At 42.1% G+C, this 25,692-nt stretch overlaps 1 protein-coding gene across 1 annotated transcript in view; it reads left to right on the forward strand.

Annotated features, from left to right (window-relative positions):
* Positions 1-25,692, forward strand: part of RBMS3 (RNA binding motif single stranded interacting protein 3) — a gene marked incomplete at its 5' end in the record, with an annotated part of 630,487 nt that overhangs the window by 183,283 nt on the left and 421,512 nt on the right. The window contains one exon of the mRNA XM_026045493.1: positions 5,956-6,129. Within this exon, the coding sequence (XP_025901278.1) occupies positions 5,956-6,129 (174 nt within the window). The remainder of the gene's footprint in view (positions 1-5,955; positions 6,130-25,692) is intronic.

Raw genomic sequence — 25,692 nt, forward strand, 5'->3', positions numbered from 1 at the left:
TGAGCATGAGTTTCCTGATGCTCTGCAGGCTGGGCATAAAATGGGTGGCAGAAATGGTATGAGTTTCCCTTATGTTTGTGAAATTCTCCTTTTCTCATTCTGGAGAAACCAGTCTTAAGCCAAGGAGCATTCTGTGTGGCTTGTTTTCGTGTTGAGCTTGACTACTTGGTTGCTGGTGGTGTTAAGGCTTTTTGGGAGTTGTTTCTCCTCAGAAGTAGACTGAAATACAGCAGGATCTTGGCTGAAAAWCTTGCAGTAATTTTTGATGCCATCCATCTCCTCCACATACTGTTCTAAGGGTCTTTAAGTCTTTAATTGTCCATAGCCTACCTCATGTTACTGCTTCTTTGCCACTTGGTGTTGACCTGGATGGTAGGATGACAGACAACCAGGCATTCCCTGGCTACTTCCAGAAATGGCTAAGTCTTTATTTTTTGCACTCCCTTGTTCATTTTCTGTAACTTTCAGAAATATGTTTTTGCGTAGGAGAAAATAAATTTAGAATTCAAATAACAGTTCAAAGCAAAACATGAGTTAYAGAGTTGAATCACTGCAAATGCCAACAAATATAAGGAGAAAAGTGAGAGAATCATTTTTAYTTTGTTTTCAAGGTATAACTGAGAAAAAAATGAAAAAGACTGCCTGACTSTTCTTTCAGAATGTTCCTCAAGAGTTCTTGATAGATAGTAAATTGAGCTGTATCCTAAAATCCTGCTCCACATGACATTTCTCCTGGGCCCCATCTCCAAGTAGCTGAGCTTTGCGGGCTGCTCCCTGCAGGCCTGGCTCCCCGCTAGGCCAGAGCAGCAGCTGGAGCACCTGGAGCGCCGCGCGCCCGTGCAGGCCGCTGGATGGGGCACCGCTCTCTCCCCTCGCGCACCCCTGCACTCCTGCATTTTGGCCTGATCTGGGCTAGGTCTCAGCACTCTTGGATCAGCTGGATGAGCTATAGCCTCTATGTATGCTAAGATATGAAATATAACCCCCTCATTGCTCTGCGGTTACGGTGGAATGTAATTTCTCTCAGTTTATCCTGTTTTTTCCAGGTACAGCGTATTGGGTTTCAGTCCCATGTCTGGAAAAACAATGTTTCTCTCGAATTCGGACATGTCTGTGAAGCTTTTCATAAAGGTTGAGGCACAAACTTGATAAACTCAAAATCTGCAGTGGCCAAATATTAACAGGCTCAGTTCTTACAGGAACAGATGGAATCTGGTTTTAGAGTCCAAAAGATCTTCAAGCCGTTGTGGAAGATTGTGTTGGGGAAAAGAGCAGCACAAAATTACTCTTTCCTGCTCTTAACAAAAATAATCACCCGCATTAGCCTCCACATTTAGTTTTCAGAGTAACTCAAAAAGAAGAGAAAATCCACCCTCTTGCATTTCACAATTGCCACAGTATTTAAGGTCTCTTGTGTGATTTTGCAATGAAATAACTTTAGTTTTGCCAATCRCCTATTTTTTTGAGCAAGAAAACAAAGACATCATCTTAGTTCAGGCAATAACGTTCCAGGGCAGCTATTTTCATTTCAGATTCTTCCAGGTTACGGGAAAACTTTTGATTTCTATGGGAACGGTAGCATCTTGTAAAGCATCCAAAGTTTTCAGAGCAGAGGGCTGTGCTTTGCATCATGGTCTGATCCATGTACAGCTCTACAGAGTCCCCCCAAGGAGCATCTCCAGAATGGCACTTTCTCTAGTTGGATCTCCAAAATAGCGTTTGGAAAGAGGGGCCAGGGGAGAGGAAGAGTCAGACCTTTTCAGGCACAGCTTCTTTGCACAAAAAAATAAAAACACAAGATGCAGCTGAAGAAAGAAGCATTCAGGATCAAAATCCAAGGGACTGGAGACAGCCCAAAGTGTGTGGGCTAAGGGACTGACATCACAGCTCTGGGAAGCTGCTGTGAAAGATGAGGTAGTGGGAGGCTGAATTCAGATGTTCCTTACACCTTTTTAATCCTGTGTGTGTGAAGTCAGTGCAACTAGAGGGCTAATGCAAGGCATTTCCTTGCATTCCTTTCCTTCTTTCTCTTCTCTTGGAGTACCAAGTAAGCCCAGTGTCCCAGAGCAGCTGGCAGAAGGGTGTGCGATAGGCGCCCTTCGATTCAGGGTGACACGGAGTGGAGGATCAGCACGCTTCTCCTCCYGGTTTCCTGCAGGATGGTGCTGCCTTGCAGGGAAGGACAGCACATCTGGGAATGGGCTGGAGACTTCTGTCAGAACCTGCATTGCTGAATGTCCTCCTCAAATGATGGACTTGGTTCACATGCGAGTAGGAAGGAGTGGCGGCTGTTTCTTAGATCTACTCTAAACTGCTTAAAAAGCTGGAAATGCTATACCAGTCAGATTTTTTGTCACTATTTAAAGTTTGTGCAGTGCTTTGAAGATGAAAAGTGCTCTATAAATACTCTGTTCTATTTTTTAACTTCGTTAGCCTTCACACACCAGCTATTAAAAGAACTAAGACCTGAAAGTAGTTAAGCTWGGGAAAGAGTGATAATATTAATAATATTTCACTCACACTTGTGTACAAAAATGTTAACAACCATTGCAAGTATGAGGGAAAAGTTAGCCCAGAAATAAGTTATCCATGCTTGGAAGCCAGAGAAACTAAGGCACAAAAGAAATAGGGTCATATTTTAAAATATATTTAGGCATTTAATCAGTTTTAGGTTAGCTAAGACCTTTGTGGGGACAAAGTTAGGCAAATGACTTATTTCAGGTAAAAAGAATCTTCTTCGGTTTTGGAAGTTTATTGCTTTTGGTAAAACATAGCATGGAGAGCAACAGTTCCTCRTTTCATACTGATAGTTTTCAAGATTCACCACTTTTTCCCTCCCAGCTCTACTGGTTGGCCTAGTGAATGACACTGCAGTCTCTCCCCCTCCCTTTCCCCCTCTCCCCCCCTTCCCTCTCTCTCCCTCGGTCTCCTTGACAGTGCTAAATAGCACATATTCCTGCAGAATTCCTCTGTATTTTACTGGGAAGGGTTTAGACAGATGAACAACAGCTTGCTGTTGAGTAAACACCTTGAATCAAAGGCTTGGACCAATTCYGCTTTTAGAGTCCTTGAGCTCATGTCTCCCTTCCTTGACCATCCTTGTAGGATGGAGTCATCAGAGGAGCAGAGACTGCAAGAAGCTGGCAGCGTGAATGTCTGTTTTCTCTGGCTGATAAACTGGATATCTTCAAGATTTCAAGGCCAATTATCCTGGGAGTGCCTTTGCATATTGACATTTCTTTTCTGGAGGAAAGCCAGCAAAAAGAGAGAGACTTTTATCAGGTCAAAAATAGTAACTTCGCTACAGAATTGTTGGGAGCAGAGGGAACTCCTCACATAATGGCAATGCTTGTAAATCCTTCCTCCCACGTGCAGGCTGCACAGTTTTGATGGGGAGGAGAGAGGAGGGTGCTTGCTATTTGACTTTGCCGCTTCTAAGTGGTCCTAAGTGGCAGATGTTTTACCAAGCACATCATTTATTGTTTGAATGGCTTAAAATAAGTCCCTTAAGATGTAAGCTGAGGTAAAGAGCTGGAAGGGAGCAAGGGGAGTTACCCCTCTTARCTATGTAAGGACCAGGAGCTGGGCTGGGTCTCAGCTGGTGGTGGCCACAACACCTCATGTTCTTTGATGTGGCGGGAAGCCTGTGGCACCAAACGAGGCAGGAGCTGGTCAGACTCAAGAAGCAGAAGTTCATGGAGGATGAGGGGTAAAAAGCAGGAGTTCATGGAGGTGCAGTACTTAAAAAGAGGCCCTTTTTGCTTCCGTTCTCAAGTATGGGAATGGGTGTTGTGTRTGTCTGCATGATGCTGATAGCGTGTCTGTCCCACTGTAACGCAGTTCACTACCGTGAAGAAAATAATGAGCTGATAATTACAACAATTTATAATCCACATCCCGTCAGCCCTAGATATTTTCCACTGGTCCATACAATGCAGACTGATCAGAAACAATGGAAAGGAGAGGGGAAAGTCTTGTTAGGAGGGTTGCCCAATATTCATAGAACGTTAAACCTGGGAGGAAATCTGTTGTAAAAGTTGATAGGCAGCCTCTCTTGAATGTGTTTATAAATGGGAGAAATGCACACGAAGAAGTACATTATGGTTAAAAAGCAGCTTGATCTGCCTGAAACAAACCTGAGGCCCCATCTCTCATGTACAAGCAAGTCTGCCARGCCCCAGGAAGAGAGATTTGTCTTTGAGGAGTGATCGGAAAGATAAGTGATATGTCAAAGGAAAGGAAATACACTTTCTGCTCCTTATGGGAAGAGGGGAAAAGGAAAAGACATTAAAAAAAATTATTAAAACTTTGGGGTTTTGTTTGTTTGGTTTTATTTGTTTTTAGTTGTAGCCATAGTCCCTTTCCTTTGATTTGTCATGATTTAAATTGATAAAAAAAAAAATTTCAAATAAGCCCCTTTAACTGTCCAAGCAGATTTTTTTTTTTTTGTTTGTTTCTGCCCCCAAAAAGCCTTTTGTAAGAACAAAATAACCGCTCGTCCCACGCGGTGACTGATGAGAGGTCAGCGTGGGCTTTAGCGTTCCCTCACGTGCCCCGTGCTCGCCTGGTGCGCAGGGAAACCTTGGGAACAGGGAACGCAGGAGCCGGGGGCTGGGGCGGGTGGTGCTGCGGGACGCTGGGCGGAAACGGCGCTTTTTGGGGCTTCCTCAGCGGCGGCGCAGGAAATAAACACCCGCAGGAAGTCCCCTGGCCTTGGCTTGAACTTGAAGCTTGTGCGGCGGCTGATAACCGAGGCGAAACTTTATGTACTTAAACTGGTGGAAATGGAATAAAAACGGCATGTGCCCTGGCCTGTGGTTTCTGCGAGCAGCTCATCTCAGTGCAGTGTTGAAAATTGGAAAGACTGTGCACGGGATCTGCTCTTACAGCTAGGACGTGAAGTCTTTCTTGTGCATCTTCTCTCCCACCCCTTCTCTTTGCATTTCACTAATCCTCTCCTAAAGAAACTGAGCTGAAGCCGCAAAATGAACCTAAAAGTTGATGTTGCAAAGCTGTTTTCCCTGTTTATGCCTCAAACTCCCTTTCCTCCTTCGCCTTTCCTATTTATCCTGTAAGCACCTTGGGGTAAGGATGGGCTGTGTATAACATCTCGTTCAGTGATGGCCCATATTGATATTTGTTTAATGCAACATATACTGTGTGTAAAAGGTCGCCTGTGAAAGGAGGGTCAAAATGAATGGAGMGTCATTCTTGAGAATACCGCTTTTGAAATCGATAGCATCAATTTACCAGCAGGGACATTTATAAGCATTTCTAAGAAATACTATTTGTACTCATATGTGAAGAGCTTTCACTGCAGACCTTACTGTTAGTAAGGTCACCGTAAATTTAATGCTTTTAAAGGAGCAGCTTTGCATATGGTAATAATTGTCTTACAATTTAAGTAATTTTAAAAGGTCACGAAGTTTAATAGGCTGTTCTGAAGGTTACATGTTTGCAATGTCTGCGTAGATTTGTAAGATTTTGGCCTTACGTAGCCACCAGACATGTTCSTTGAAGTCTTGAAATCCCTTCTAAATATGGGCACTAAATTGCCGTTTACTGTGAAACAGGCTTAGCTGATCAGCAGCACGGTAAATATCAATACTCACTTCATAATAATGAATAAAGATGGAAGTTGGAATCTCATCTGGTGAGATTGCTCCCGACATGCTTTTCCAAGACATTCCCTTAACCCCGTACCTTTCTACTGTTTGATTTACGTGCCAGCCTGAAGCCCAGCAGCCATTCAGCCTGACTTTGGGGTGTTAAACATGGGGCTTTCCCACTGGTACCTTTAAAGGCAGCGGCTTTTGTTCCCCCCAGTTCCTTACTGGAAACGCTGGGGTTGCTGCCGCCAGCAGTGTGTATATGGACTGCGTTAGCGCATAGCCACGTGGTTTGCTTCCTGCTCTCAGAGGCCTTTTTACATTGCATTTCTCTCTTTTCCAATAGTCCAGCTCCGCGGTGAGAACGTACCAAAACAGCAAAGCGCGAGTGACCATGAGCCCTGGCTTTGGTTCCCAGTGGAATAGCAGCCCGCCGGCCTGGAGCACGTACACCTTTCCCAGAGCGAGCTTGCACTACCAGTCCCACGCCAGCTACACCTACTGCGCTGGACACCCTGCTGTGAGTAATGGCCCTTTCCTGTGACCCTTTGCGTGGTGGGCACGGGGCCTGGGATTGGGGCTTGGGATGGGGGCCATGGCTTGTCCTTGCATGCCGCGGCTGGAATTCCATACAGTATTGGAGTGAAACCAAGACCTGAGCAGTTGTGAAAGCCCTGTTAAGGCTCAGTGCATATGCATTTTATTTTTTACTGTTTATCGTGTTTTTTTCTGGGATGAAATTATGTTGCGTGCCGTGGTTTCGCTGCTAGGGATGTTGTGGGCAGTGCTGTGCCAGAGGTGGCCTCTCCTCTGTTCTCGGGGAGGTCCCTTGTTAGATGAGTCAAGTGCCTCTTTCGTGGCTTTGAGTAGTGAGTCAGTGAAGGAGAGCATTTCTTGTTATGGTTAGATTTGTTAATATTTACTAATTTATTATCATCATCAGTAGTGAATGTGCATTTTYTTCTTGCCTAATGGTCCTCAGTAATTTGCATGAACTGGTGCCCCAAATTAATGGTGGAGGTAGCTTCACTGGTACTGTGTTTTTTAATTTGGCAGCCAWAAAAGGGTCGTAACTGCGGGCTGATGGTTTTTCATGTTCATGCAGCTGAGCGCCTGTACCGGAGCCCTTTGCTTCTTGTAGGTGAAGGAAAGACTTGTGGGCTTAGAGAGTTAACCGGGAGAGACCTCATTAGTGTAAGCAATCTTCCTTTTTTTGCCACTGCACACTTTGTTGTTSCAGTGTTTGCATTTGGATGCAGCTTGGGATTTTGCTAGAACTTCTTAAAGGACATACTATCTTAACATCCTGCCATGTGTATATAATGAAGTTTTGTCGTCCTGTAGCGAATTCCAGTAGGAAAACGGGGGAACGTGCAGCTATTACTACAAAGGGGAAATTGTGCTGTGCAGTCTTTGCAAGATCTCTGTCATCTGATTAGATCTGCTATCTCATCTTCCCACAGACTTGGGGCCAGAAGTTTGGGTTAGGAATTATCTGAAGCATTAGCATGGTAATTGTAATGAAGGAGGGGAATAAATTGTAGAATCTTATCTCTTTTCTGAGGTGGTGAGATCTCAGACTGAATTAAACATCTCTGTGCATTCTGCTGTTATCTCAGTTTCATTACGGTGTCACTGAAAATCATAAAACCTGTTGTGGGAGGGAGAGGAAAGACATTTGGCATTAGAAGGGCATGAATATTTTCCTGGTTTGGAACGATGGCCTGAAAAGAGTCGCTGTGCTGCTTAATTTAGCTTACGAAACTGTGGGTGTTCAGGTCTTTAAGCGCTCATTAACTTTGATCATTTAAAATAAACATTACCCACTTTGCGTAAAACTTTGACCTGCTAAATGAAAGGGCTTACAAGAATGCAGTACTTCCTGTAAAATGGTTTTAAATGGGGGCATTGTTGTATCCTTATTAATTAAAAAGCCCATCAAGGTGCTGGAGTATTTTGGGCGAATGCTACAGTTTCTCTTTGCTTTGTTTAGGCAAAGGTTGGTGGTAGCTCGACTGGAATTATTTGTATGYGTGTGGAGCTCCCTGAGAACCTTCAAGTAAGGTCATTGGAAAGGAGACTTCAACCTGGAAGTCAATTTAGCTGATTGCTGGGTAGGTGGAGATTGGGAATGGCTGGAGTTGCATCAGCTTGACCGCAGATGAGAAAAGCCCAGATCCAAGTGGAGAGGTGCAAGATGGAAGACTGAGCAGAAGTCCTGGGTTACCTCCATGCCAYTTAGTAAATTTGGCCTGTGTTGTAGCTGGCTGCTCATCTCAGGAGCTTCCTGTAGTGCTGGTCTGCACATTCGGAGGTTGAAGTGGTACGTGGGAACTGTATTAGATGAAGTTCAATATTAGTCTGATTCCTGTTTCTGACTTGGATTCCTGTAGCCTGGGTTCACTTCTTTGGTAAATGAGAACGATAAGAAGTGGGTACAGAGGAGCTCCTTCATTCTGGAACCATTCCACTGTTACATGCTCGGCTGGCTATTTAGTGTACTTCAGAGGATTTTGTTTGTCGTCATCTGACACGGGTTCACCCAGAAGAAGCAGGAGGTTTTACTGCTGTATGAAGCCTTTGCTGCAAAACCTCCCACGTGGAATGTATCTAAAAATCGTTGCAGTTTCTTGATGCTAGCAAACTTGTGAGTGCTTTGCAAGTTCAAGGCAGGCAAATGTCAGGGAGTTGGATCTGGCCTTGAAGTACTTAAAGATATTAGTCCCTGGAGAGGGAGCCCAGAAAAAAGCTTTGCATTTTTCTGCTTTGGTTCAGAGAAAAGCTGCAGGAAGAAAAAAAAAAAAAAAACCCACACGTTAATTGGGCCAAATGTAACTGAAAAATCCCATTTTTCATCCTTTTCTAAATTAAAAAGAAATATCATACAAGGTATAGTGCTGAGAGACCCATGTGGCTCTATCTAGACATTCGAAATATGTCTCAGGCAAAGGTTGCTTTATATCTAAGAGCACACTCTGCAACTCCCATGCATCCTGCAGAAATGATGCATTAAAAGAAGCCTTTCTATCCTAAGAAATACTAGAATAGGAAATTTGTTTAAACAGAGCATGTTTTCAAGGGAAAAAAAGACTGCAGGTCCTCCCAGTCAACAATGTAATACAGTTTTTGAACAGACAAGATGATTCGGCTTCTCCGGGCCGAGCTGGGAGGCAGGATACTCAGTGGGACTGGCATATTTTGATATGGGAAACAGGTTGGTAGATGGCCCCTACAAAGTATGTTAACACTTGTTTCTGATATTTGAGGCTAGCAATTCACCTGGCTACATGAACCTGTTTGTTCACGTAGACTTGCAGGAGGAACTGTACAGCAGGTATTGCTCACAATAGGAGGAGACACCTCGCCATCTGACATGCCTTTCTGTTGATTTTTCCTCACATAAAATATTAAGGAAGACAATAAGAGTTGAAATGAGCCTGAGTATCCCCATATGAGTGAGTAAACTTTTAAGAAATGCTTGCTTAGTGCACTGTAATTTTAAAGTACATGAATAAAGTGGGCAAACAAAGCAGATCCATCCCCAGCAGCTGGTTTTCTTTTGACCGTTCAGCGAGTAGTCACCAGCATCTGCCACCATGGCTAATGTAGAAGTTAGCCGTTCCTTGCGGAGGAATTTGTCCATCTGATAGTCTTTGATGAAGCATCCAATGCCATTGTAGACTTGTTGCTTTGAAGCCTTTGTTGCAAGCCCTGGCGAGAACGTGTTTGGTTGCATGTGCTACTTGCTTCATGTGCAAGTATTTCCATAGCGTATAAGATATTGTTGAAAAGTTTTTCAAGATGTACAACTTGGAATGTGTAAGTCTTTCCACTAGCATCTTTTGTGCACTCTAATGGGATTTGGTCATGCTCTGCTAGATCAGTGGCAGCCTTCAAAGCACAATTGGGTAGCCCTGCAAAGTTATCATTTGGAGTTGTGCAGCTCAAGCTTGTCAGACTGCTACCTCTGAGCTGCTGTGCGTGCATCAGGCGGTCAGATTGCCTTTGCAGGGCTATTTGTTCCTGTTCTGATGGGACTTCTCTCAGCTTAGTTGGTGGGAATGCACAAAGGAGTGTGAYGCAAAGCTCTTTTCAATCACTTCTGGCCTTACTTCTGAGTCCTAATAGCATCTCAGATCCTTAAGCTTAGGAATCACTGTAAAAAAATGAACACCTGGCAGATGGAGCTATAGCTGCCTTTACATTTTAATGCTGTGGGACCTCAATTAAGGGGAGCAGTAAGGGAGGAAGGYAGTCATCGTGGGCAGCGCTAATGGACATCCTGCTTACCACAAATGGGAATGTGTAGGGTCCATCGCACAACTTTCCAGTTACAGGAAGATAACCCTCATTCCTGATGATCTTGATGATTGCAGGACTGTGTCATTGTATATAGAATAACGCATTTGCGTAAACTGGGTTCTTCAGTCATCACCCCAAATGAATTGCTTCTGTCCTGCGCTTTCACTGATTAACTTTGTTAACAGTTCATTGTGTACTATTTAGAAAATAAAAAATTTGGGAAAAACCTGAGGATGAGACATGTGACTACTAAATTTGTGTGTATGTTTTTATATGTGCATGTGTATATATTGTATATTTATGTGCATGCACACCTGGTTAAAATCCTTGTGGAAGGACATGAGAGGGCAATGCTCAATGCAGGGCAGGTCTTTGTTAAATCGCTGGTCTTCTAGCCAGTCTTCTGTGGTCCTGTCATGCAAAAGCTAAAGCTGGTTAGGGATCAAATTCATGTAAAAAGTGGAATATACTACTTAAAATTGGTTCCATAACACAGAAATACTACTGTTGGAAGTAGTATGCACGCCAAATTGTGATGATAAACTTTGGATGATGCAACCTTTTCCTGAAATCCAGGCAGCATTCAATACCTATAGGACTGGAATCACATGCAAACAGGCCTTTGTTTCTCTAGAAATGCAACAGTTCAGCCATCCATTTTAAATTTTTTATACCAAGGGATTTCCAGTGACTAATTTTATTGCACCTCTTTTTTTGAGAGTGAAATAGAGCTAAGACTTGAGCAATTCTTCAGTGTAATGCCGTCCTCTATCATCACTAATTTTTGAGATAGCTCTTTAAACAGAAGCTGTCACTTTCTGATCTGCCTTGAGCCTCCTGCCTGCTTCATTTTGTAGCGTCACGAACGGTGGAYTGTGGATTCGTGGAACAGAGCAGGTCTGATTAAAGACCAAGAAACTTCCTTTTACACATGCACGTCCTTATAATCAGCAGTGATGGGGAAGGAAATAAATAGTACAGTGTGCATAAAGTGGAAATGTCTCTCTGTGAGCCCCTCCTAAGTTCTCTGATCCATTTTCTCTGTATTTAACCTTAACCCTTTCTCACTTAGATGARGGCCTTTTCCAGGGCCTTTCAGGCGAGATTGATCCCTGCCATTCTGCAGCCAGCCTTTCCTTGATGCCTCAACCATCRCCTTCATAACAGCCCCTGTCAGCAGGAGACAGGTAAAAAATGAATATGGGCCAGAGAAGGATCGTCTGCTGTTGAAGGACCATTGAGCAAATGTCTGTTACATGACACTTTATCTACTGCAGTGTGTAAGGAGTAAGATAAATTTTGATCAACCACATCTGGTGAGGACGTTATGGARCATTTGCCGGAGCCTCGACTGGAGATGCTGGTCGGTGTCTCTGGGAGAAGCCGATGTGTGGGCTGGAGAGGAGAATGTCTGGGCAAGAGGAGAAGCTTTGTCCCCAGCAGCTAGTTTTTGTGCTTGCTGATAACAAGGCTTATGAAATTTTGCGAGAAGCAGTAAGAAAATGAAAGAGGCAATCATTAAAGGGAAAATGAAAAGGATAACATCTCTGTTGCAGGGGGGAGTTGTGATATAAGAGAAAAGCTGTGCCAGGTAGGAGGAAAGTAAATGAAGAATYGTGGAGAAAGGAGTAGCTTTAATTGACAAGTCGTCATAGATATCAGGTGCAAAGAGCGGCTTTGTGATCAAGTGCAAATCCATATGCTAACTGCTGACATAAATTATTTATTCTGTTTATCTATTACTTCCATCTACAGGAACGGAGCCTCAAAACCATGAACTTATTAGGTTGCAAATGTGAAACACATTTTCACTGTGGCGAGGCTGCTTTGGGGAAGGGGAGGGTGGAAATTTCAAACCCCTAAACAACTATGCCTCTTAATTAACTTTTCTCACCATCTGTGCTTACTTAGAGTTGAGGCAAGTGGTACCCGTGACTTGTGAGCTTGCTCTCAATGCAGCCTCTCTAGGCCAGCTTTTCAAAGCAGCCGCCGCACACAGTTCATTCCGATCCCATCAGCTTATCAGCCCCGTTCATTGTGGGGCTTTCATACTCACTCGTGTGTGACAGCCCATTAAAACTTGGCCTTGCTTTAAAAAAAAAAAAATCACAAAATCCACCAGTGTGCTTCACATTCAGCCTCCAAGGTGTCTCTGGCATTTTTGGTGGCGGCAGTCGGGGCTTGGAGCTGATGGCCCTGGTCAGAAATGCAGCGGGAGCCCTCCTGGGAGCACGGGCAACTTGTGGGGCTTCAGCCAAGGTGCAGCAAGGTGAGCTCCCCAAAGCCCTGGGGAAATGGGAAAGTTCCACCTAGGCTCAAGTTTGGGAGTTTTGAGGGTTCTTGTTTCTGATTTTTTGTGTGAATGTTGTCTTTTAAAATTTTATTTTGCTTATATCGACTGTCTACGCATCTCTGTGCAGGTATATTATGTCTTGCTCTTCTTTTCAAAAAAGTTTTATGTTGATAATTTTTTTTCTTCTTGCATTTTGAAAGCAAGTTTTCAAATTTTCCACAAAACAAGTTTGTAGGACTAAAAGCTTTTTTTTTTAGAAGTATTATTATTTAAAAAGAATCCCCTGTTCTCTATTTGGGTGCTTTGGTAATTTCAGATGAAAATTATTTTTAATAAGAAAAATTTCTGTGTGGAAAACTTGAATGAAATGGTTAAGGCAACAAAAGGTATCAGTAACACTTGTACTGCTGAAGACTTTTTGACTGTGTCCTAACACAAACACTTTCTGAACGTGAGAACTTTTTGTTCCTAAGATAAGCCTATATAGGAGATGTCTTGCTGATTCCAGGATTTTGTCCCCGGAGAAGAATACCATCCGTGCAGATACAGGCAGAAAGAAGGTATTGTTTGAATAGATTTGAAAAATGCAAACCAGATGCTTCTTTTTGTCTGTCTGTATCTCTCTTTTTTTTTTTTTTTTTTTTAAGGAGAGAAGGAAATATGTTAAATTTAGACTGAAAGAGACACTTGTAGGAGGCAATAAATGTAGATTTTAGTAGTATCTGTAATTTACCTAGATATAGGAATCTATATACATATGTGTTTGCACACGTGTGTACACATGTATGTTTCTGCATTTGTGTGTTCCTCTATACATGTACGACAGTGCTTCAAATGTTGATTTTGGCTCTCTGTTTAATTTAGCAAACAGTAGGTCCCTGCTTGTGTTTTGCAGTTTCTCCGTTACATTTTCCGGAGGCAGACAGGTTGTCTTTAGGAGCCGTTAAGTGAGGTGATGAGTCCTCCAGGCTCTAGAGAAAATCCTGGTATTAAGCTCGGGAGCAGATGCTACAACTGCCAACCTGTCACATGTGCTGGAGACACCTGACACTTTTTAGAAGATTGATTATTTCAAAAGGCCAGCCACTGTATTGCTTTCATTTTAAATAATTAACATGCTCAGGAGATTTCCTTGTTGTATCGCAGTCCCCAAGGGTGAAGATTTTTGGACTAGTCTGAACAAATGCTGCTTTAAATAGTTTTGCTGAGGGAGTCCTTCCTTTCTCTCTCAATTTTAATTGCTGGTATGGATTTGAAATAAAGCCACTCAATTCAAGGAAGRCATAGGAGATCCGAATTTTCCTTCTGCATTTAAACCTGCCTCCTTYAGCATGCCAAAGACCTTCTGTTTATACTGGGATGATATTCAGCAGCACTAGGAGCAGCAGCTTCTGTTTACAAAAGGAGCTGGGAGGGAGTGCGTGTTCAGGGGAAATGCTGATTTGTCAAAACTGAAATGTTCTTTTGATGAAACTTCATGATTTTTACCTTAACAAATTACAAATATTTTTACTGGAGACCCAAATGCTGACCAAAGATCACTTGTTCCTTGCTGTTTTCTGGCAGCGGCTCCACCAGCTGTTTGGACACCTTGAGAGCGTGAGATGTGAAAAGGATCAAAATCCTGGAGGCCCTCTCATGGTTGTGATTAATTTGCTAAACAATCTGAATTTTGACCTTTCCTACTTCTGCTGAATTGCTTGCCTTTGCTTTTTTTGCTTTTATTAGTGAAGTTTCCTTCGTTAAAAAAAAAATATATGGAGAGACAGACAGAAAGAAAGAAAGAAAAAGAAATAGAAATTTAGGAGCTAATGTGATCTTTATGTCTGTCTTGGGCTAGTTTTCTAGTACAGTTGTGTACTTTTGGCCAATTTCCAGATCAAAGTTACTGTGGGCTGACTTCCCAGGTGATGGGGAGACTGGGAGACTCGTTTTGAAGTTGTTCCTACTTGACATATGAAGGAAGAAACCAGAGTTATTCAAAAGGGGAAAAACAGAAATCTACAGGAAATCAGTTTTTCCCCCCCCCTTCTTTCTGCTACTTGTGGTGCTGTGATGACCTGTTCTGTGTAGGCTTTTTCCTGGATGAGGACTCTGACCTCTAAGTTGTACAAACACACTTCAGTGGACGGCCCTTGTCCCAGGACATGCAGTTGGTGGGATACAAGGCAAGGAGGAAAGAAGGGGCACTGCACARAGTGTCTTATCCAAGGTTGCACAGCAGATTACAGAAAAGAGTYGGCGATAACCTTTGGCTTTCTTGCATTCCAAGCTGGTGCCTTATCAATCAACCCAGCTTGCATTTCTGTATATTTCCAAACATACATTGAATAGCATTTAATTTTGACCTAACAACTTGTAACTACGAATGGTGGAAGGGTTTTCTGAAGGCCATGACAGAAAGCTGCTGGTTGGTTAGGTACTTTGCTTTTGATCAGTGTCTGCCTTCTGTGCAATGTCAGGTTCAGTTTAAGGATGTTTATTACTGACATTTGCACTTTTGGGAAAAGATAGGCATGCTTCCTGCAAGAYCACCTCACTAAGGCGTTGCTCCTTTGTTTCCTTGTTTTCATTTAGGTTTTTCAGTGTTTTACTATAGCTTTATGGGCTATTTCTCTTTATAGTTTCAGGGTGGACTGCCTTGATTTTGCCGAATAGGAGGTGTCTGGTTCTGCAAGGAACCRAATATATTCATTTGGTCCTTCCATTCTGTGCAAAGTCTCGTCTTTCTGAATGTCTTCCTCAGCTATGCAGGCATCTTCTGTGTAAGAGCAAAGAACAGAAAAGGTCTGGAAATACTGCAGAGGTCTTTGCAGAGATTCTTCATAGTATTTTCACCTTTCACACTCATCTTTTTAAGCACCAGCCTTTTGGCAAAATCCGGTGTTAGAAATCTGGAATGAGAGCCAAATCTTTCTGAGCCTGTCCTTCTCTCTTGGTCATGACCTTCTCTTGGACATCTGCCCATGTGGCTCTAATGAAGCCATAGCTGCTGCTGCTGCTGCTTTCTCTGCCAAGTGCTTGCAGACAGTGAGAGCAAAGACCTGGCCCTTGGGTGCAACGTRGCCATGAACACAGGGTGTTCAGGAGGCTCTCAGGAGATGCCAACTGTGGGCTGTTCTAGCACATCCATTTGCACCCTGTTCTAGGCTCTGCTATTGCATCTCTCTTGCAGTCTTGGATAAGGCATATAGTTTTGTATAACTTTCATTATTTCTRTCTTGTTTCTTTACCTGTATCATATAAATGAGGAAGATCTGCCCACAAACGCTTAGGTATGTAGCTGCTTTTTTATGTATGGCTCATGTTTTGTTATAAAAAGAGGTATTTTCAAACTCCTCGTAAGCACCTCCATTTTTGCGTTGGTATAAGGGTACTCCGTCTAAAAGCTTTCCTTTCTTCAGAAGCAGCACTAGTAGAAATGTATCCCGGATGAAAGGTTGGATTGAGTTGTTTTCCTACCAAACTGTGAAGTGATTTTCTTTTTAAATCTTTCTTTCTCTTTGGCTGCTCCTTAGTGTCTTTTGTCTGCTTAAGGAGGACAGGTGCAATTATTCACCTCTGAGTCCCGGCAAAGAAATTGTAATTCAGCATAGCCTCTAAGAAGGGAATGTAATTCACTGCCCCACATACAGTACGTTATGTGGGTCAGGCAGAATTCTGAAAGCTCTGGCATGGTCAAGGAGAGCGTGCGATGAACAATGCTCAGTGCCACACCAGCTGTTTATCTTAATGCCTTATTGGCGAGTAGCAAAGTAAAAGAATTAATTATAGATTGAAGCTTGATAGAACTGGCTTTTCAGTCTTTTAAGGACAAAATCTCTTGGCACTGCTACTYGCGGAAAAGGATTTGTGAAGGTTCCCTAACTAGTTCATTGGGATGTAGATTTTAAGGCAGTGCTAGTAGATCCATCATTATAAGATTTTTTTTTTTAATCATGATGAAAATGGGGGCCAGAACTTCAGAAATGTAGCACAGAATTCCCTTCTGAAGCAAGGAAGTCCTCCTTGCCTTAAAGAGCTCTCCTGCCCATGGCTGAGCTAAATTGCTCCATCTGAATACTAAGAGGTGAATACATTTCACAAGCATTTAATACATTAATGGTGGAGGGGATCTGTTTACAGAATAAAATTCTGTACTGAGTAAATTAAGAGAGTCAAACTGTGGTCCCTTACATGTGCAGARCAGCTGTACCACTGCATACCTGTTGCTTGGGAATTGCACAAAATGGACAGATTTATTTTAAAGATACTATGTTCAGGTTTCAAGGTCTTAGTTCTTTGGGGAAAATAAGTCAGTTGATGGTTTCTGTATCATAGCTAAGATTTTTTTTATTGCAATTTCCTATTTTTGCTTGCTGATAGGTTTGATACTTTGGCCCTTTCTGTCTAAAACTTACCTTACCTTAGGTTTTGCCTGAGCCTGAGGGCAAGTTTCCCCAGAATTTTGAATAGAAAAATTTGTGCTGCTTCATGATCCAATACATCAGACATACATTTCTCACTTTTGTTGAAATAAAATAGTTGCACCAGCACAACTTTTCCAGTCCCTACATACAGGATAATTAGAGTAGCTATCATTCCTTCAAGGCAGATGAATTCTTGCCTTTTTTCCCCCCTCCCTGAACTAACTGAAGCAGATATCTTGGTTATGGAGTGATTCTGTGATTCTCTGCCATGTTTTTTTTTTCCTACTCTTTTTCTACTCTCTACCTCTTCCTTTACCAGAAGAGCTAGTTTGACATAAAAAGGGCAGAAGCATTCCATTTGTTCTTGTAAAATACCGCAGGCAAGCTGAATATGGAAACTCTATCTGCTGGTAAGATGTGTAATTCTCTTCAGAAAGAGGATAGACTGCYGTGTGGCTCTAAAAAATGCCCAGAGTCTGGGAATAAGGTCTGTGCTGCTGCTCCAGGACTGAGTGTACCACATGGCAATCCCTTTGTTTCTCTTGAATTGCCAGTGAGGTGGAGGAAAAAGATCCTGTAATATCAATAGAAGAAAGCAAGCGTGTTAGAGCTTTTGTTAGGGCTAAGTTGCACGGCCCCACTTGCTCTGGTTTTAAAAGGCAACTGGCTTTGAAATCTTGTAAACTGCCTAAAAAGAAATGAATTAATTTGAAGGAGTGTACCCAATTCTGTTCGTTTTCTGTGTGACGTTCCACGTGAGCAAATCCTTTTTGCCCATCTTGTCGACATCGCTAGGGGTGTTGATGATGGCAGAGTGCCTTATGCCTAAGTGACCTTATGCATTTTTAAAAGTCAGAAATCTGGAGGAATAGAAATATTTAATTTTTGAAACCCAATCTGAAAATATTTCTCTATAAAAGCAGATGTAACAGGGCTAGTGGTGACCAAGAGGTGAGTTGCTGGTCCAGAGGTATCGAAGAGAAACTTGAGTCATTGGCACGAATTATATATTTGGAAGGTGAAACTATTTTCTCCCTTTGCACAATGAGTTTTCCAGGGAAGGCTTGTTCAGCATCTCCTTACAGTGATGTCCTGTGGTGGCTGTGCTCTCTGCAGGGCTGTAGCTGTGCGAGAACCTCCTTGGCGCATTGGACTGCAGCCTGAAGAGCCGCTGATGCTGATTAGTGTGCTCAGTGTCTCCCATGGATAGTTTGCTGTTGTTGTTCTCCTCTAAAATACATATAAATATATATAATAGTAATATATATWCACATATGCATGCAAAAAAAAAAAATGTGTCTTGATATCTATATCTGTATCTATATGTACATATAGAATTGGCCAAGCCCTGAGAAGATCCAGGGCGATACATTCCCGTTGGCCGCTGCAGAGACGTTCTGGATTGCACTCATGCGTGGTCTCCTTAACAGAAGTGAATGAATGAAGGGTGTTTGATTCAGACATGGGCTGCTTTGCCATATATCTAAGTCTATTGTATCTAATGCCTTGATACACTGAAATCCATGTGGTTTCTGTGATTTAAAATAGAGGTGAAGTTGTTTTAAGACTTTTAACCTCTGTTGCTTTGATCACATGTAGATGCTGGTTTCTTGTGGTTSTTTTGGACTTCTCTCAAGATTGTGGGAGGAGAGAAAATACATCATTGCACACAAGGCAGAGCCTCTGTTGCATTTCCCTCGTTCTTTTTTCTCTAGGACTTGGTCTTTCACAAGCCAGGTGAATCCCCCACCTACCTGTGGGGCTTTAAAGAAAATAATCTTTTAATGTGGAGGTGTTTATGTTCTCATTAAGGGGTGAACGTAACATTGATTTCCTCTACCCTCGCCCAAATTTTAATTGCAAACTGTAGTGGCTGGAGACGTCTGCTCACCAGCTTTAATGGTGTTTTAGTAGTTTTAATTAGGCCTTGGGTTTAAGGCATTTCATGAGAAAAGTGCTTCTCAATAGTTTGGTTAAAAAGGCAGGGAGAAACAAGAGCCCATAAGGGCACTTTCCCATGTACTTGAGCATGATTAAATGTAGCAGGGGGTTCTTCCTTCACTGAGTAAATTACCTTTATCCCACGTGTATATTGATACAAACTTTAAACATGCAGCTTTGCAATATATCTCCGGCTGCTTCTCTCACCGTTCAGGGTCAAGAGAAAGAAAATCGTGCTCGCTGACAGGAAATCTCTTTCTAAGTAAGGAAAAGTGCCTAGTTTCTCCAATAACCAGCAGATTAAAATTGCCAAGTTCTTTGTGTATTTACTTTTCAACACCACAAAAAGACATTAAGGAGCCTGTTTACCAGATGTACGTTAGCAATTCAGGTGCCACCTCATTCAGGTGGTGTCAAACCTGCAAGATCCCTCGAAAAAACGGCCTTTCTGTACATACTGCTTCAATCTGGTGCAGTGATCAGGAAAGTGTTACTTTGGGTTACTTGTTACTGTTTTAGAAACCAAAAGATCTGATAGTTCAGGAAGCTCTACCTGAAATTACCAGATGTTTCAGGAGTGATTGTCACACCAGGAAGCYGCAGCATTTAATAGAAAGAGTAGACATTTCTTCCACAGTGTGGGAAATGGATAGCGGTTCATAAACTTTTCCATTTTAGCTGCTCCTTTTTTTTTCTCCTATCCATCTTAAACTGTTTTTCTTCTCCGCAGCGTTATGACAGATTTAAGTACAAAGCTGAAACATAAGACATAAATAAATGAATACTGTCTGTTGTTAATCCAACTGTAATTCATTAAAATCTGCTCAAAATCTTGTCTAATAGACTAACTGATATTTTCAAATTCTTCAAATCTTCTTCCTTGTATATAGAATTGCTTGAAACCATGTGGGACTGCTAAATGTTGGATACTTTAAACAGACTACCAATATGTTTATATTTTTACATTTCAATCTGCTAATATTGAATGACATACGAGGCATTCTTAAAGTTTACTATCAAGACAGCAAAAAAAGGAATGTTCTCCTCAGTCACACTGAAGACATCATCCTGGAGTTTGTTGTTTTTAACATAACTAGCAATTACAAAGCATACAGAAAGCTCAAGCTTCAGATGGGCAAAGATTTAGGTGCCAAAACAGGGCCAGCTCTAATGAGACACCTCTGTCTGTCTTGTATGTCTGAGTCTTGCCTYGTGTGCAAGGGGACTGTGCTTCCCATGGGGTTAATCTGAATTTGGGCCACGTGCCCCTCTCCACTGAGGCAAGACTGAGGTGGGACTTAAGCCCATGGGACTGTGCCCATGGGAACATTCGCCTTGGACCTTTGTCGTGGCTGTCATGCCACGATGGAGATACATTGCATGACATTTACTCAGCAATCAGCTGTTAGCTGGTTGTGGCTGAGAAATACTTGAACGCACGTTCTGCCTCCTTAATCGCATCGTCTTTTTAAATGTTTCTTCCACTTGTGCCCCTCTTGAAGCAAGCTCTTCCTCACTCCTYCTTTGAATGCAATATTCCACACCGACAGTGAGCGGAGTAACCTTAGTCCTATCGCTAGTAATCATCTTAACCAATCTATTTGCAGCTGAATAGATCAGGTTAATGCAGAAAAAGGATGATTTAGGCAGCAGCTTTATGTTGTAAGAGTGTTTGGCCACTCACTTGCCCATCAGCTTATATTTGATAAAAGCAAACTGCCGATCTGAATGGAAATACATGACACTCAGAGTAAATACTGGCCTCTGTGAGAGTTATTTTGTCAAGAGATGGGGATTTGGTATTCAGTAGGCTCTTTAGCCACGGAGGTTGTTGAGTATTGCTTATTCAGGCAGGAGAAGTATTGGGCTGAAAGAGTGAAAGTTTATTAGCCCTGCCTTGGGCACCAAAATATTAGATTTCATGTAATTTCAGCAGGTTTATAGGATATACTTTACACCTTCATGGGTAAATATGAAATTTTGAGCAGTGGGAAACTATGTGAGCGTTGTATTTTTTAAAGCATCCTCCAAGTAGTGCTGAGTTCTTGGAGACCAGATTGTTTTTATTAGGATAAGCGTTATTTGTCCCTCTGCACTTTTGGAACTCATTTTCTCTGTTAAAGAGTGTATAAGGATGAGTGCTGATATAGGATGCTGCATAACTTTGTTAAAAATAAAAAAGGGGGGAAGCTGGTGGAGAGCTGCCTCAGACAGATGAAAAATACCTAGTACGTCAAGGAAAATATATTCCCCAGTGTCATTTCATGCTCCACAGGGGTCTGTTTTCTTGAGCCTGGTACAAATGCATACTCTCAAGAAAGCCATTTTCTGCTTAATGTGGAGATGAAGAATAAAGCAATTTTTTATTCCACTTTTATACAATCTTGTCAAGAAAGATAGGTGGATGAAGAATTACAATCTTCAGAGATGCCATCAAGACTCCCTAAACACAAACCTTATCACCCCAGCCTGTAATCATGTCAAATTTCACAAATTAGGGACGACTGGATTCTGGTTTGGACACCCCTGAGGAAAACCCATGATACAATAAGAGCCAGTTTATGCAGTTCCTTCGGCTGCTGCCTTTGCTGTGAGCAAGCTGTGAGGAGATGAAGTCAGAGGAGAGGCAGGGACCCTCCGTCCAAATATATATATATATATAATATATGAAATATATTTAAATATATTTAACCCCAAAAAACGTGGAGGAAAAACTTTTTTTTTTTTGGTCTTGGTAGTACTTTTTGAAGAAAGCCTGTAAGTAAAATTGTGAAATAGCTTTAGTTCTCCCAGAGTTTTGTGTGGCAATAAAGAAGCATTCTGGGGTGAGTGAGGAGAGGGCCACTAACCCTGTTCAGTTTAACCAGCTGCCTTGATAACCCTGTGCTGCATCACTCCAGAATGCATAAGCAGCAAGGTTTGGAAGGGTTCTGGCTGCAATTAGGAAATTCACCTTTTGTTCCTATAGTTCTCTTAAATAATAGCATTGTAAAAATACCAGTGCTGCTGCAGTTGGCAAAGGAGACAAATGCAATCTCCTCTCCAGAGAATGGCATCAGTGAAACTGCTTCCACAGAAAATCCTCCAACTCTTCCTATTGATGCAACAGTTAAAATATTTTCGTGTTACGCTCCGTCCCCATATGGTTTCCTTCAGTGTTGTTTTCTCAGTTGATGGAAGGAAATTCCCAAGACACATTTTACATAATTGCTTGTATGGTTGCTGTGCTTACATTTGTTCTGTCAATTGTGGATAGTACTTATTTCTAACTATTTTGTTAGAAGTGTTCAGAATGCTTAAAAATGCTGGAATAAAGTCTGTTTAACACAACCACCCACTTGTGGAGCTATACAGAGCTGGAATTCATCCCTCAGCTCCTTCCTGCTCAGCACCCAGCTCGGTCTCGTGCAATATTTTCGTGGCTTTCTTTTGCTTACTTTAACGCCTCTTCAAATTCATTTTCGTTATTATTTAGAAATTATTTTGGAAGTTGCAGGATATATATTTTTTTCACCCATATTTTTATCTGCAAAGTGCTTTGGCTTCCTCTCGGGCAGTACAGGCTGCTGGTGCCAGCCCAGACCCAGGAGTGGTGCCAGTGCAGCCCACGGGGATCAGTGACAGTTTTAATAGCAATTAATGGAAGGAGCCTGGCGCACCCTCCAAGCAGCAGCACTTCTCCTCAGTATTTCAATGAGGCAGGAATGCAGGGGGCTTTTTGTGCTTTTCTGTTTGTTTGTTTGCTCTCCTGCAAGCGTGTTTCATCTCTCGCTTTGAAAGTCAAAGTCGAGGGAAATCTGACCTGGTCAAGTAAACTATGTTTGGAGCAGAGTTGGAGAGGCCTCCGCAAATTGGATCTGTGATTTAGAGAAGAGATATATAGGCGCTTTATTTATTTATTTTTAATTCCCAAAGAACGTGCTGCYGGATGTATTAGAGGTGGCAAGAGGGTGAACACTTCTGCAACATGTGCTCTGCAAAGACCTATCCAATACATTAATCTTTAAAAACCTGAGTATCCTGCCTTGTAATAAAATAAGATGACAAATCTCATAAGGCAAGTTGTTGCATTTGGGCTTTCTTCATTTACTGAAAAATGACTTGGGAAAAACTACCTGAAAGTCAAACCAAAAGCAATAGATAGTGCCTGTAAGAAATCATAAGGTTTGTTATGTACACAAAGGTGAGGCAAAGGAGAAGAGCTGCATTTTTAGCAGCACTGGATGAAAATTAAAATAATCTTGGGTAAGTAGCATTTTGCAATGTGATAGCTGGGTACCTTGCAATCTCATTTGAATTCAACGCTGATGATAAGTGAGATCTTAACGGAATATTTTAGTGGCTTTTCAAGTTGGTATTCTGTAGGACAGAAAGATGGGAATTTTTGATACCTGCATAAAATACAAAACAAAAATTGTCTGTCTTTATGTAGGGTGAATTGAAAACACTTGTCCGGTTTTATATGTTCCCATAATAACCCTTCACTGGGGAAACAGACTGTCAGTTACTCCTGTTTTTCATTTTGATTTTTTTTTTTAACATTCTGCTTTTAACACAAAGAAGGCGAGAAGCAAATTTAATTTCCCAAATGGTTTTGTTTTCCTCTATAATGAAAAATGTAATTTGTAATGTTTCAGACGAGGTAGAAATCAGCTACAGGTCTGAACGGCAAATTTCGGCTCCCTGTTAATATGACAGTTCATTTCAGCCAAAGAGCCCCCCTTCYCTGCATACATGGCCTCTTGCTGCCAATCATATAAACAGGAGGCCCTGTAGTTGGGGTGTCTTTTCTTAAAAAATACAACAAAACAGCAAAATTCTTTGTAATGAACCATAGTCATCTATTGGGATTAATTCTGGGGTGCAGAAGCCCTCCCTATTTGGGCTCTATTTGCTGTAAATAAATCGCAGGCTGTGACAGCTACATGAGATGGCCCCAAACAGCTATATAGGCGTAAAGRGGAGTCTTTAAAGCTGAGACTTGGAGTCCCAGTGTGGTGGCACAGGAAGATTATGGTGTTTCTGGGTGTTTGTGGTTATAGTTCACCACCATCCTAAGGAAGCAAGTTATTTGTGTCCTTGTCATACACAGGACACTTTGAAAAAGCTTCAAGTATTTACTAGGTTTCTGAGTTCATCAAAACAGCCTTATTTTTGCCTGCCCTTTATTAGTATTGTCATGATGGACTAGTGATTTTAAACAGGCTGTTAAAACATTGTTTTCTAGGATAAATCCTGAAAAACCATATTTCTATTCTTTGTTTTCTTACAGATAATGTGCGTGTGACAGCCTGTGATTTGGGCTGCTTCTTTCCATTTTGAGACATTTTCCCATGAGGTTCTTTAAAGGGCAGAGTTAAGGCCATGTGGATTTGGCTCTGGTAATCTGGACAAAATTGGAATTACCTGCCAGGGATAGGGCAGGAATGACTCGCATCTGAGAAGATTTTTTGCTGGCCTGATGGCTTTACTCGATATTTGCTGCAATTGGAGTCCTTTGCTCCCTTGAAAGGTTGTGAGAAGAAGATTGCTCTGTGTCTCAAAGATTATCTTAAAAGTGTCTGGTTTATACGATGAGCAATTACCCTGTCGCTGCTCTTGGTGCCCCAGTACCTGCAGCAAAACCCTAGACCACCCTTGCCACAAACTAGTTGCCGGAGGGATAACTGGAAGGTCTGGACGGATGGATAAGGACAGAGATGCAACGCAGCGGTGCTGCCARTGGGTTTGGGTAGATGTCTCTTTTCAACTGCCAGCATTTTATAGAGTTGCTGTAGCAACTCTAAGGCAAGGTCGAAGGACAGTTGTGTTTGCMTGTATTTGTGGGGAACTTCTCCCAAAGGAGGTTCCTAGAAGGAGCAACTTGGGGGAGAACATGCATTTTAGTCAAATGAGTATGTGGCTAATGGGGACTGATGCTGCCACTGAACGTAGGAGCTGACTTGCTGGTGCAAAATAAGGGATGATGCACGTGAGAGRGGGGCTTTCCTTAGACCACATTTTTCTAATTTGGCCTGGTGGAGGTGACACGATGTGTTTGCCTCTCTTGCCATGCCTCTCTTCGTGAAGCATCTGAGGTGGAGGAGAGCCTGCCCGGAGCACTGAGAGCTTAGTTGTGGGGAAACGACAGCCAAGCTGCCCATGGACCAGCGGGTTAGGGCTGATGTACTTGGTGGTAGTAGCAGGCGTCAAGTGTCTTCCGTGGCATTGAGCTACTGTAGATGGACTCAATACCTGCCATCTGAACAGATCCTTGAACTGAAAATASTTATGTGTCTTTCCCCAGTATTCAAGGATTTCAACACTCCTTAATATAGGTGTGTGGGGGACATTGTCTCCTCAAAAATAAATCTCCGGGTTTATTTATTTATTATTGTGAGAGGGGCAGTATAACCAGTGAGGTAGATAACTGTTCATGCAGCTAGTTATATGAGGGGACGGAGGTAGAATGCATAATTAAAATTCTCTATACAATACACAAAGTACATTTTAATAGGTAATAAAATACAGTTACTCCGTATGAGCCAAAACGTTGCTTAATCAATTCCATACCAAGTTTTAAATTTCAATGAGAATTTTGGTCCTCAGTAAATAAAACCGTTTCCTTCATAGGAGATCATTGACAAATTTTATGTTGTTATCGATTCCAAAATGAAAGAGCAATAAGAAATCAATTAGCTTTCTTTTCAGCTTCTAATGCATATCGCTGGCCATCCTGGGGCTCCAGGAAAGAGCCAGGGTAAAAGGGAATACTYACTAGATTTATGCTTAGGGTATTTCTCACTTTTAGTTCCAAACAYATGTAGCATCGTTGTAAGGACTTCAGGTTCTGTGCTGTGCTGGTCCAGGTCTTACTGACAGTGGTGGAGGAAGGCTCGTGGTCACATCCACCACATCCATGAATGTGCAGTAGCATCCACGTGGGCTCACACCAGCCCAGAACATGAAGAAATGTGTGGTATATTAGACCTATGTAGTGATCTTTCTACTAACGTAGTTTCAAACATTTGGCAGTATATGATTTCCTCTTTCCAAAAGTTGCATACAGATGGTGGTGTCTCCTCACTACTAGCAGACTTAAGCTTTGAACTTATCACCTGAATTGGAAGTGTGCGCTTTAGATCTCCTGCAGGGCTCT

Source organism: Nothoprocta perdicaria, unplaced genomic scaffold (genome assembly GCF_003342845.1).
Source record: "Nothoprocta perdicaria isolate Ctin4 unplaced genomic scaffold, notPer1 scaffold_40, whole genome shotgun sequence".
In the NCBI taxonomy this organism is placed as follows: domain Eukaryota; kingdom Metazoa; phylum Chordata; class Aves; order Tinamiformes; family Tinamidae; genus Nothoprocta; species Nothoprocta perdicaria.